Raw genomic sequence first — 12,473 nt, 5'->3', positions numbered from 1 at the left:
TTATCCGCTCCGAATATGGCGTAAATATGAACTGCTAGTATTGCATGCACCTGATCCACATGTAATAATGCAGCTTATGAAAAGGCATAGTAATGTAATGACAACATTTTTCATCATTCAGATAAATATATACAAAAGTCAATTGTGTAACACTTTATAATAATATTAATAATAATAAACTCACTTGGTTTTAGGGATTATGCTTGCTTGGTTTTAGACTACAGAAATCTCCCCTAATTGGTTCAGCCTTTTAGGGATTTGATAGTGAAGGTGGCACCACTGGCCATCAATAAAGGCCTGGGATTAGATTCCAAACAGAGCCAAATTGGAGCCTTTGTACTTGTAGTCTGTGTCATAAGACGAAACGTTTCGTCTCTCTCCCTCTCTCTCTCTCTCTGTGTCTCCCATCACGCGAATCGTGTCGGGCCAAAAAGCCCTCGTCAATACGGTCGTTATTTTCTATTTATAATTTTCCAATTTCATTAATTTTGATTTTTTTTCCACTCATCGGTGCGGTGCAGCTTATAGAGGCGACCTTCACAACTCCTCAAACGCAACGCTAACGTGCGCACCTCACTTCCTTTGACGAATCCATTAATGCCATCATAGCTAGAGCTTCAAAGCGCTCAGGTCTGAAATCCCAATCTGTCTCTCTCTCTCTGTCTCTCTCTCTCTCTCTCTCTGTGTTTATAACTTATTCTTTTAGGGTTTTGTCGTTCTGTTGAATAACCCTAGGGCTTTCTTTTTTTCGTTTCCATTGAATTGATTGATTGAAGTAGAGAAAAGCTATTGACAATACTTGCTGCGAACTCATTTCTTGACAGAGGGTTGATAAAGGAATTGTTGTTATTCCATGTGTTGGTGAGTCTTTGGGCTGTGATGGTGTTGGGGAATTTGGGTTGGCATCAATTTGCCTGATTAGATTGCTTTAAGTAGTTGAAGGACGAGTTTTATACGAAACATGAGCTTTGAATTTTTTATGTGGAAGATGTTTCACATTCCAGATCATTGCGTGTTGATTTGGGCACTGAAGGTGGGCTAAGGGTTAATAAAGGGCTTAATAGAGGATTTGTTGGATTTTAGGGCTAAGAAAATGGATGGGGAAGAGAAGAAATCTGGGTCTAAGAAAAGATCGAAGCCGGTTGAGTCGGATGACGATGAGCCAATTGGGTCTTTGCTCAGGTTGAAGAGACCTCGAAATCCTAAGAAGGTAAAGTCGGGGTCAGAGAGTGGTGGTGAAGGGGGCAAGAAGGTTGAGGTTAGAGAAGAGAGATTGGAGGTTGAGAGCGAGGATTTGGGGGGAATGGATGATACCTTGGCGAGTTTCAAGAAGAAGTTGAAGGGTCCAAAGAAAGATAGTGGGTATGGAATTATTAGGGGAAGCAGTTCTTCTTTGAATGTGGCGGATTCTTCGGATAGATCGTTGAGTGGGCCTGTGGAGGATAGGGAATGCGATGAAAAATCAATATCAAAGGTTGTGGAGAAAGTTCGCGTAACGGGTGATGATGGTTCTGATATGACTATGGATGTAGGGGTAGAATACAAGTGTAAAGGGAAAGTGAAGAGTCGCAAGATAAATTTGACAGCAAGAACAATAGATGGTCATGTCACTTCTGATAATGATTTAGAGTCTCTGGGCTCTGGGTGTAATTCTTTGAGGGAGCAGGAGTCTGGTATGTGGTCTGTGGAAGGTCCTGATCGGTCTGTGGATGAACATTTGGAAGACTCATTATCTGCATTTGTTCGCAAGGCACAATCTGGTTTGATTAGGAAATCTTTGGCATCTTCAAGTTTAAAGCAGAAAAGAGATGCTCAGACTTTGGAGGATGATGGATTCAGTCCATGCTCTGAAAGTGTTTCAGGGACTTCTAAGCCTGTGACCTTAAGGAGACTTAGATCTGGTTCCGCCTCAAAACTGGACTGCAATAGTTTGAAATCTAAAAATAAAAAACCAGATGGCAGCTTTTGTGAGGTTTCTGACTGCATAGAAGAGAATGATGATTCAACTAGGAGGCTTACTTCTGATTCCTCTAATAAAGAAGAGATTATTAGACCCCGTGAAAGCAGACATGATAGATCTTCCAAATTTATTTTAGAGGATCCATCTCCAGTTTCACCATCTTCAAGATCTACTTCTAAAGGAATTCAAGATGAGGCTACAGAGGAACCCTGTGGTTTAAATGCTCAAGAGGGATCTAAAGTGGATAATGATAGCTCGGATCAAGTTTGTGATGGAGATTTTACTTGTGTTCAAATCAAGGAAAGTATCTCTGCTCCTAGCCAAAAGGCTGTGATGGGAACTCGGACATTTAAGAATAGATTAAAGCATTGTTCGACAGTTGACACAAGCACTCTGGTGCATGATGTTGAAAAAATGCCAAATTCTATCTCTGGCCCAGAAAAGATGGAAGAAATGTATGAGTTTGGCAAGGGTGAGCCCAACAGGGGGTTTAGAGAATCATTGATGCAACACTCAGTGGGTGTTCCAACAATGCACGTATCAAATGCAGACCTTGAAATTTCCTCTTCTTTGGTTGGAACAGGAATTTTGGTGACTAACTATGATGATGCATTGTTGAACAAATCATGTAAATTCACTCCCAATGAAATTTTTAATTCAGTTTCTGAGACAGTTTTGGAGGTATCATCCAAATGTGTCTCTCATAACTCCTCTCCCCGCCTGAAGATGGGAGAAACTTGCAGTGGTGGTGATGGTCTTAATACTTGCACTGAGGAGCCAGATCTTGCTTCAGATTTCCTGCAAAAGGAACATGTTATGGTATCTGATGTTCGGTTATCTCCCAGGACTATCACTTCTACTGGAGCCCACAAATCAGGGCTTGCTGTTCAGTTGAATCACCAGGAAAAAATTTCAGATACTTGTCTTGATCCGAATAAGTCCTTTCCCTCCATGCAAAAGTGCAGCTCCACTTTACATCAAAATCAACCTTCTGATGATGTGTCGAAAGGGATTTGTGCTCTTGGCCATGATTATCTTTCAGTCAATGAGGAGGCTTACGGGGATGAAAATGAAGATAACCCAGAAGATGCAATATCTGTGCCTGATTGTGAAAACAAAGATAAAAAGCTATCAGCTGTCCAGCGTGTTGTGCGCAAGCCTAAGAAGCATAGGCATGGAGACATGGCTTATGAGGGGGATGCCGATTGGGATATTTTGTTACATGAGCAAGGTTTTCTTGAAAGTCAAGGTGTTGTAGATAGTGACCTTTCTTTTAGAACAAGAGCGAAGTGCGATACCTCTTCAAATATTGGTGCAGAGGCTGAAAACGGTGGTGCAGCAGCAGTATCAGCTGGACTGAAAGCTCATGCAGCTGGTCCAGTTGAGAAGATTAAATTCAAGGAGGTCTTGAAGCGCAAAGGTGGGCTTCAGGAATTTTTGGAGTGCAGGTAAATTATTATTTCTGAAACCTGGCTTTACACTGAGTGCAGAGTTGCTTTTGGATGTTGTCTTGTAGAAATTGCTTTTTTTCTGCAATTTGGAAGAGTATCTCATCATTATTATTGGTAATTATTTTCAATAAAATACATTTGTTTATTTATATTATCCAATTTAATTCCTAAAGTTTTTGCTTAAAATTCTTAATGACTAATCTGTAGTAACTTAACAGAAAAAGAGGAAGAAACACCTTTTTATTTTCTGTTATATATGCATTACCTTGTATGTGGTTGATATGGTATGGGTAGATTTTTTTTTATAAGTAATCTAGATATTATTAAAAGTGATAGGCTCCCCCAAATACACAGGAAGTGTACATAAGAAAACACCTAGGCAGAAGAAGAAAAAAGAACAAGAGAATCATGGTAACTAATCACCACAACAAAGTAAAGAAAAATAAAGCTTCAATCTCTTCCAAAGTCCTCTTGCGGTTTGCAAAAATTCTGTCATTTGTTTCCCTCCATATACACCACAATAGATACAAAGGCACCATCTTTCACACGAAGGCACCGTGGGTAGATGTTATTGTGAACCCTTGTTATTTTTGTATGAGTATACTATAACCATGGCCAAAAGTCATTTTTTTTGGGTGCCATAGGATTAAGTGGAGATTCCCTTAATTTTGAATTCCATAAGACTCATTTTATATTATTCAGGTAACCAACCACTGAAAAAGGAAAGAAAAAGAAAGTAAATTTTGCTCTATTGTTTCCCAACCACCTAACTTGGAAATATGCTGATATCAATCTGTGGAGGTAACGCTGCTCCCATTTTTTGGTTGAAAACTGGTTTAGAAGTTGAACCTTTGTTGATGTAATGAAGTTTCAACTGGATTTACTTTCCTAGATTTTTATTATAGCATTGAGGAATGAAACTTGTAAAGAGACTGTGGACACTTGTAGCTGGAAACCAGAGTCTTTCTGATGACACTCTTTTATTATATTCTGGCGTTGCTAGCCTGTTTATTTAAGGGATCATGTTTAGTGGCTCGATGCTGCGGCAAGAGGATGAGCATAAATAGGTCCCGTACAAAAAGATATCCAAGTTTATTTTTAGATTATTTATATTTTAATTTTTATTTGAAATCCCCTGGTGTAATGCAGGAATCAGATATTAGGTCTTTGGAGTAAAGATGTTAGCCGTATTTTACCACTTTCTGACTGTGGGGTATCTGATACTCGTTTTGAGGACGAGCCACCACGTGCTACACTTATTAGGGAGATCTATGCGTTTCTTGATCAGAGTGTAAGTTTGTTTCTAAAGTTTATCAACTGTTATTTATGTTTTGGGAAAAATATAAAAAAGCCTTACAAACTAACAGCCGTTTTAAATGAGTCTCACGATGTTTAAAATGTGCTAAAGTAGCCAATCAAACTACCAAAGTGTATCAAAAAGGCCACATATTTTTTTATATTCCAATAATACCCTTATTCTTTTAAAAACTAAAATAAAAAATTTATAAAATAAAAAACTAAAAAAATTATTTTTTTAAAAAAGAAAAAGAAAAAAAGGAAAGGGGCGGCTTTCCTTTTTTTTAAAAAAAGTTATATATATATAAGAATGACACATGTCGCCAATTTTATTGGCGTTGACGTCACATTTAACAGAATTCGTCATATTAATTAAACATAATTTGACTCTAGAGACTAAATAGTTTTTTTGGAATATCTTAGGAACCTTTGATTTTACTTTCATATGTTGTAATTTGTGCCAACTACAGTGACTAATTATTTATTTATTCCAAAAAACTTTTTTTTTTTTGTATTTATTTGCCCATTGGTTTTTTTTTTTTCTTTTAAAAATATTGTTTTTTTTTGTAATTATTTAATTATTTAAAAGAATAGGGGTATTATAGGAATATAAAAAAATAAGTGGCATTTTTTATACATTTTGGTAGTTTGATGTGCTACTTTAGTACCTTTTGAACATTGTGGGGCTCTATCGCAAACGATTGTTAACTTGAGGGTTTTTTTTTAATATTTTTCCCTTATGTTTTGTGTCAAAATTGATGTCTTTTTGTCATTTCTTCTTTTGCTTATTATCTTTTCAGCAATTTGTGTTATATATATTATGAGGGATTAAATTATTCTTTGTATATGGCTTGTTTCATGTTCATAATTAATGCTTAGAAAATTTTGACAGGGTTATATAAATGTTGGAATTGCTACTGAGAAGGAGAAAGGAGAAATTAGTGCTAAGCATAATTATCAGCTTCTAAAAGGAAAAAATATTGAGGAAAAATCTGGGGCTTCAGTTGCGGATTTGGAGGATGGAGTTTCTTTTATTGTTGGTCAGGCGAAGAGTTCTGAAACTTCAATGGAGGCAAAGAGTGACGTTATCCCTGAAAATGAAAATCAGATGCTTGAAGCTACTAAAGGTAGGGGCCTTGGTACTCCTGCTGCACTTGAATTATCTGATGCAACAGAACGTGAAGAATGCCTAGCTGATGATTACCCAGAAAATGGTAGCATTAACACAAAACTACCTGGCAGATTGTTCAATATGCCTGTTCTAAGTACAGGTCCATTGTGTGAAACACTGGATGGTGGAACATTCCCTGTCATCATTCCTGAGTTAATGAATGACTCAAATACCATTCAATCTTCCTCAGATGATCATGTTGTGGTGAATGGCTCTCCGCAATGGGATTCAGAGGTCAGAAAGAAAATCATTGTTGTAGGAGCTGGTCCTGCTGGTTTAACTGCTGCACGCCACTTGCAACGGCAGGGCTTTTCTGTAACTCTTCTTGAAGCTAGGAGTAGGATAGGCGGTCGTGTCTTTACAGATCGCTCATCTCTCTCTGTTCCGGTGGATCTTGGTGCTAGCATTATTACTGGTGTTGAGGCTGATGTGGACACTGAAAGAAGACCGGATCCTTCCTCATTGGTTTGTGCACAGTTGGGCCTTGAGTTGACTATATTAAACAGTGATTGCCCTCTTTATGATATCGTTACAGGTCAAAAAGTTCCTGCAAATCTGGATGAAGCCTTGGAAGCAGAATACAACAGTCTTCTTGATGATATGGTATTGCTCGTTGCCCAAAAGGGGGAACTTGCGATGAGAATGTCTCTTGAGGATGGCTTAGAATATGCCCTTAAGAGTCGTCGTTCGGCACGATCAGGAACAAATAGTGAAGAAACTGAACTGCACAGTTCTGTAGATGCTTTCTTTGATTCCAAAAAAGTTGCCGTTGACAGCAGTTTTCCAGATATAAATTGTTCTAAAGAGGAGATTTTGAGTCCTCTGGAGCGGAGGGTTATGGATTGGCATCTTGCTAATTTAGAATATGGGTGTGCTGCTCCACTTAAGCAAGTATCTCTTCCCTACTGGAACCAAGATGATGTTTATGGAGGATTTGGGGGAGCTCATTGTATGATTAAAGGTGGTTACAGCACTGTTGTTGAGTCTCTTGGAGAAGGACTTCCCATTCACTTGAACCATGTGGTTACAGATGTTTCATATGGCACCAAGGACCCTGGAAGTAATGGTAGTCAGAGTTATAGAGTCAAAGTATCTACTTCCAATGGCAGTGAATTTTTGGGAGATGCTGTCCTGATTACAGTGCCACTTGGGTGCTTGAAAACAGAAAGCATAAAGTTTTCCCCACCTTTACCCCAATGGAAACATTCTTCTATCCAACGGCTTGGTTTTGGAGTTCTTAATAAAGTAGTTTTGGAGTTTCCAGAAGTGTTTTGGAATGATTCTGTGGATTACTTTGGAGCAACGGCGGAGGTAACAAATCAGAGAGGCCAATGCTTTATGTTCTGGAATGTCAGAAAAACAGTTGGGGCTCCTGTTCTTATAGCTTTGGTGGTTGGTAAGGCAGCTATAGATGGCCAAAATATGAGCTCATCTGATCATGTAAACCATGCATTAATGGTTCTCCGTAAACTTTTTGGGGAGGCTTCAGTCCCCAATCCGGTTGCATCAGTAGTGACAGACTGGGGCAGGGATCCTTATAGCTATGGTGCTTACTCCTATGTTGCTATTGGAGCATCTGGGGAAGATTATGATTTATTGGGCAGGCCTGTAGAGAACTGTTTGTTTTTTGCTGGTGAAGCCACCTGCAAGGAGCATCCTGACACAGTTGGTGGTGCTATGATGAGTGGGCTACGGGAAGCAGTGCGCATAATTGACATATTGAGCACTGGAAATGATTACACTGCAGAAGTAGAGGCAATGGAGGCTGCACATAGACATAGTGACTTTGAGAGGGATGAAGTCAGAGACATAACAAAGAGACTTGATGCAGTTGAGCTTTCTAATGTCCTCTACAAGAACTCTTTGGATGGAGCTCGGATTTTGACAAGGGAAGCTTTACTACAGGAGATGTTCTTTAATGCAAAAACCACTGCAGGACGATTGCATGTGGCCAAAGAGTTGTTGGATCTTCCTGTTGAAACCTTGAAATCCTTTGCTGGGACCAAAGGAGGGCTTACTACACTCAACTCATGGATACTGGTATTATTTGGCTTCCCTAGTGTATTATTCTTTTGTTTTTTGATGAATGGCAATGTGGAATTTTCATTCGCATATATATTTCTTTGGCTGTTGACACTTTGACAGCATCAAATGCTAATTATACTTAAACAAAATTTCTGATGCTATACTATTGGACTTTTGATAGGACTCAATGGGGAAGGACGGTACCCAACTGTTGCGGCACTGTGTTCGTCTACTTGTGCTTGTTTCAACTGATTTACTGGCTGTGCGCTCATCAGGTATGGATTGATCATGGATCATTCTGGTTTTGTTTGCAGCATTCACATATGCATACCTTTATTGAGTTGTGTCTGGTGAAAAATAATAAAAGAAAAGGCTGATTTAGTTTTATGCTGATTTAAAATTATAAGTTCTGTCATCTTAGGCTTTTTCTGGAAGAAAGTTCCTGGAAGGGTGATAAAGTTCTCTGAGACAATCATTCACATGTTCAACTGAAAAAAACAACAAAGTACAGAAGAACAATTATGTAGTTTCATTAAAATTAGCTCTCTGAATATTCAAGCTCTACTTGAAGTGTTAAACTGGGGCATGCTGAAGTAATTGGAATATAATTTTGGCATGAAATTTTTTGTTATGAAACTTTAATTAGGATTCATTGTAAGCCATTCTTTCTTAAAATATTGTGTAAAAGCACCCATATGATTGTGTTTGTATGGATTTGTGTTGATATGAACTCATATTCTAGAAGTATTTAATTCATGTTATTGCATTATTATTTAATTGTTGATAATGTTGATGTAGGCATAGGGAGAACTGTGAAAGAAAAAGTTTGTGTGCATACTAGCCGTGATATACGCGCAATAGCAAGTCAGCTGGTTAACGTGTGGCTTGAAGTCTTCCGCAAGGAAAAAGCTTCTAATGGTGGATTAAAGTTATCAAGGCAAGGAATTGTTGTAGATTCAGCGAAGCGAAAATCTCTTAAAGATCCAGTATTGGGAAAGCCGCCTCTGCACTCACATCATGGTGCGTTGGAGAATAAAGGAAGCTTGCAGGTTCCTGCATCTGCTGGAAGTCATTTGCCTTCCAATGCAAATGTGAGGAGAGTGAATGGCAAAGCAGTCAAAAGTGAAACTGCAAATGACTCAAAATTGGAGTTGACATCAAGGTCCCAAGGTTCAATAGGTGCACGGGATACTGAGCTGGAGGACAACAACACTGCTATGTCTGAAGAAGAACGGGCTGCCTTTGCTGCTGCAGAAGAAGCCCGTGCTGCAGCAATTGCAGCTGCTGAGGTTTGTTTCTTTTGATTTGCTACAGTGCCTTTGAACACCTATTTTGTGTTCTCACCTTTACGTTCTTTCTAATGTTTATTAGTGTGCCCAGAAAATGTGATGTTCATGGTATGAACTGTGTCCCATTATTTCGTTTTGCACATTAAGTATGACTTTCCAGTATTATGTTGAGGTTTTGAGAGTTACTTTTGGTATCAAGTTTGTGTAAATTGCTGGAAAATCTGAATATAAAGGTTGACCCTTGATTAGCAGTAAGACTTTAACTACACAGCCATTTCATTTAGTCTGGACTGTTGATGCCATTATTTCTTTTACTTACATAAAAGAATGCAGTGGGATGCTGCCCTTCCTTTTCTTATGTTGATATTATGAACCAAGTATATTGTGGGTTAGGATAGCATGCGATTATGTTTGTATTTACATGGAATGGATGACATAAGTGCCATAGCACTACATTTCTGCAGCCGCATGGTCTGTCATAAGCTGTTTTTATTTTTTCTTTCCCTTCATGAATCTTTTTCTATTTTCTCTGTTTTGTTCACTATGTTTCTGGAGGAATTTAGTGTTGGTTTATGTTGCAGGCATATGCATCATCAGAAGCCAAGTGTAGCACGTTGCTGCAGCTTCCTAAAATACCGTCATTTCACAAATTTGCTAGACGGGATCAATATGCTCAAGTGGATGAGTATGATACTAGAAGGAAGTGGTCTGGTGGTGTTTTGGGAAGACAAGATTGTATATCAGAAATAGACTCTAGGAACTGCAAAGTCAGGAACTGGTCTGTTGATTTCTCGGCTACTTGTGTTAACCTTGATAGTTCAAAAGTTTCAGTGGATAACCTCTCACAGCGGAGCCACTCAAATGCCAGCCATTTGAACTTCAGAGAGCACTCTGGAGAAAGTGTGGCTGTGGACAGCAGTATTTATACTAAAGCATGGGTTGATGCAGCTGGTAGTGTGGGGATAAAGGACTATCATGCAATTGACAGATGGCAATCTCAAGCAGCTGCAGCTGATTCTGATTTCTTTCGTTCTACTGTGCAACTAAAGGACGAGGAGGATTCAAACACAAGTTGGAGACTTCCGACCTGGAATCATGATAGACTGGCAAACGAGAGTTCTGTTTCACAAGTTACAGTAAACAAGGAGTCTGTAAAAAATCATCCTCGAGGGGCAGACCGCATTAAGCAGGCTGTTGTGGATTATGTTGCATCATTGCTCATGCCCCTTTATAAAGCAAGGAAAATTGATAAGGAAGGATATAAGTCAATTATGAAAAAAACTGCAACGAAGGTTATCAATGTTTCATCTTACCTTTTTCTTTCACTTTATATCATGTTGAAAATCTAATGCTGACTTATTATAATGAGACATGGTTAAACAGGTTGCAACTGCCTTTTTTTCCCCCCATCTTACCTTTCTTAGTTCAATTTTCAGGTCATGGAGCAGGCCACTGATGCAGAGAAAGCCATGGCTGTTTCAGAGTTTCTAGATTTCAAGCGCAGGAACAAGGTGTGCATTCCATTTGTATTTTATTAAACATTAGTTCCATTTACCACGGGAACTTTCTTCCTCTACTTCTTTTAAATAGACAAAATTCACGCTATCTACACTGGTTCCCATTAATTGCATCATTGCTGCCTGAGAGCACTTTCATTGGGGTTGGCTTGGACACTGAACTTCCCATTCAAATTTTGGATAACTACTGGACGCTTTTTATTTGACAACATACCTGGTTATAGTTTTTTCTTTCTAGCTTGAATGGAAGTAAGTTTCTGCAATAGTTTTCATTTATTGCTGCTTAGTAACCTTGTTGCTATCACCTTGCCATAGAGCTATATCTTTGAGATAAATGAAGACTTAGTGGTATCTTGTAATGTTTTGGTACTTCTTTTCTTCTGAGCTGTCCTCTGATGTTTAAACTTGCAGATCCGTTCCTTTGTGGACAAACTGATTGAGAGGCACATGGCAGTGAAGTCAGATGTGAAATCATGATGATCCAAGGATTATTCACCTATTCTTTAGTGCATTTATGTACAAGATTTGGAGAAGTCTGGTTCCTTGTTTCTGCTGGAGTTCGCAGCGTATGATGGTGGTGGTGGGGCATAGGAAGTTCTTCTATTGGTGCTTCATTCAAAATGTTATTATGCTGTTAATGATCCAGATGGTCCTTGGAAGAAATGGGATGGTTCTTGGTGGCCTGTTTGGTCATAATTGGCATTGCCCTAAATGCAAACTGCTCATGATCATGATCCCATGCCTTCATGCAATGTGATAAGAGTTGGTGATGAAGTACATTATAATCAGGCCAATTTGGGCTTGGTGTCACTACTTGCATTCAAAATGGGCGCAAGTATCATTGCTTGGATCATCTGGATTGCAGGCATCAGGACAGGATGATTAGATCAGATTACTTTCAGCAATTGGTTCATCATCTGTCAAGGTTGTACTTCCTAGGGTGAAAAGTTAAACCCTGTTTTTTTGTTTGGGATCCCCCTAGATTAGACAATTTTTCTTGACCTCTCTTTTTTCAATATGTACAGATTAGGATATTTTAGTGTTGACTAGCATACAGATCCTTTTTCTACCATTCCTTCAGAAGTACTTCAATATTGTTCTGATTTTTAAAGTTGAACATCAGTTACTAACATCTCTTTTTTTCTCGAAAATTTGAGCAAAGGAATTGCATTTTGCATTCAATGGACCTCTACTAGGGCCTTGACTTCCTCTTACTTGGATTTTGGTTTTTTATTTTGTGTGCACATGTGAGGGAGCATGGATGTGTGTCGGGTACCAAATATTACTAACAACCTTTATGAATAATTAAAGACATCTATAACTTGATGTGTGACGTTTGAATCTACATAAATAAGGTGAGGTGCCTATTTCTTATATGATCATTTAAAGTAATTTGACAATGTATATCAGATAATGTCTTCAATATCGGCTTTCAGTTACTTTTTGCCATTGCACTATTTACGCCGAGTTTCATCAAATCGTATGTACGTATCGAAATTAGGTCACTTGAATGTCCCTTTCCTAACCCCTTCTCTTTCAGCCATTGTCCTGTTTTACCTTACCGCTTACTAATTTGTTTGCTTGTTGCTAGGTTGGGAAAAATATTGTGGCTGTCTTATGCAGGAGAGGTATGCCCTTGTGTTGCCTTATTACTTGTTTGCACCTGTAAGTTTTAGTTCTTGATGCAATTCCTATCTTCACTGACAAATACTTGGGCTGCTGCTCCCCAACCTAATTAATTATAGTTGGACCCTTGGCATTTGA

At 38.6% G+C, this 12,473-nt stretch overlaps 1 protein-coding gene across 2 annotated transcripts; it reads left to right on the top strand.

Annotated features, from left to right (window-relative positions):
• The first annotated feature begins 318 nt into the window (after nt 1-318).
• LDL3 (LSD1-like 3) lies at nt 319-12,113 on the top strand. Of its 2 annotated transcripts, XM_059606174.2 has the most exons (9): nt 319-630; nt 825-3,408; nt 4,561-4,702; nt 5,600-7,918; nt 8,085-8,178; nt 8,702-9,192; nt 9,774-10,484; nt 10,629-10,703; nt 11,121-12,113. In XM_059606174.2, the coding sequence occupies exons 2-9, from the start codon at nt 1,094-1,096 to the stop codon at nt 11,184-11,186; spliced, it is 6,213 nt and encodes a 2,070-aa protein (XP_059462157.1). In that variant the 5' UTR covers nt 319-630; nt 825-1,093; the 3' UTR covers nt 11,187-12,113. The 2 variants fall into 2 exon arrangements, with proteins under 2 accessions (XP_059462157.1, XP_059462158.1); XM_059606175.1 differs by lacking the exon at nt 319-630 and having other exon boundaries at nt 656-3,408.
• Nucleotides 12,114-12,473: the final 360 nt, after the last annotated feature.

The sequence above is a fragment of the Corylus avellana genome, chromosome 9, assembly GCF_965113065.1.
Source record: "Corylus avellana chromosome 9, dhCorAvel1.hap1.2, whole genome shotgun sequence".
Taxonomy (NCBI): Eukaryota; Viridiplantae; Streptophyta; class Magnoliopsida; order Fagales; family Betulaceae; genus Corylus; species Corylus avellana.
The sequence above is the reverse complement of the archived record's forward strand: the minus strand, read 5'-3'. Positions and strand labels throughout refer to the sequence as shown.

Excerpts from the sequence above, each read along its gene's own strand:
- LDL3 (XM_059606174.2), top strand. The coding sequence starts at position 1,094 with ATGGATGGGGAAGAGAAGAAATCTGGGTCTAAGAAAAGATCGAAGCCG. Across the intron at positions 7,919-8,084 it reads CACTCAACTCATGGATACTG|GACTCAATGGGGAAGGACGG; the intron begins GTATTATTTGGC and ends GACTTTTGATAG. Across the intron at positions 8,179-8,701 it reads ACTGGCTGTGCGCTCATCAG|GCATAGGGAGAACTGTGAAA; the intron begins GTATGGATTGAT and ends ATGTTGATGTAG.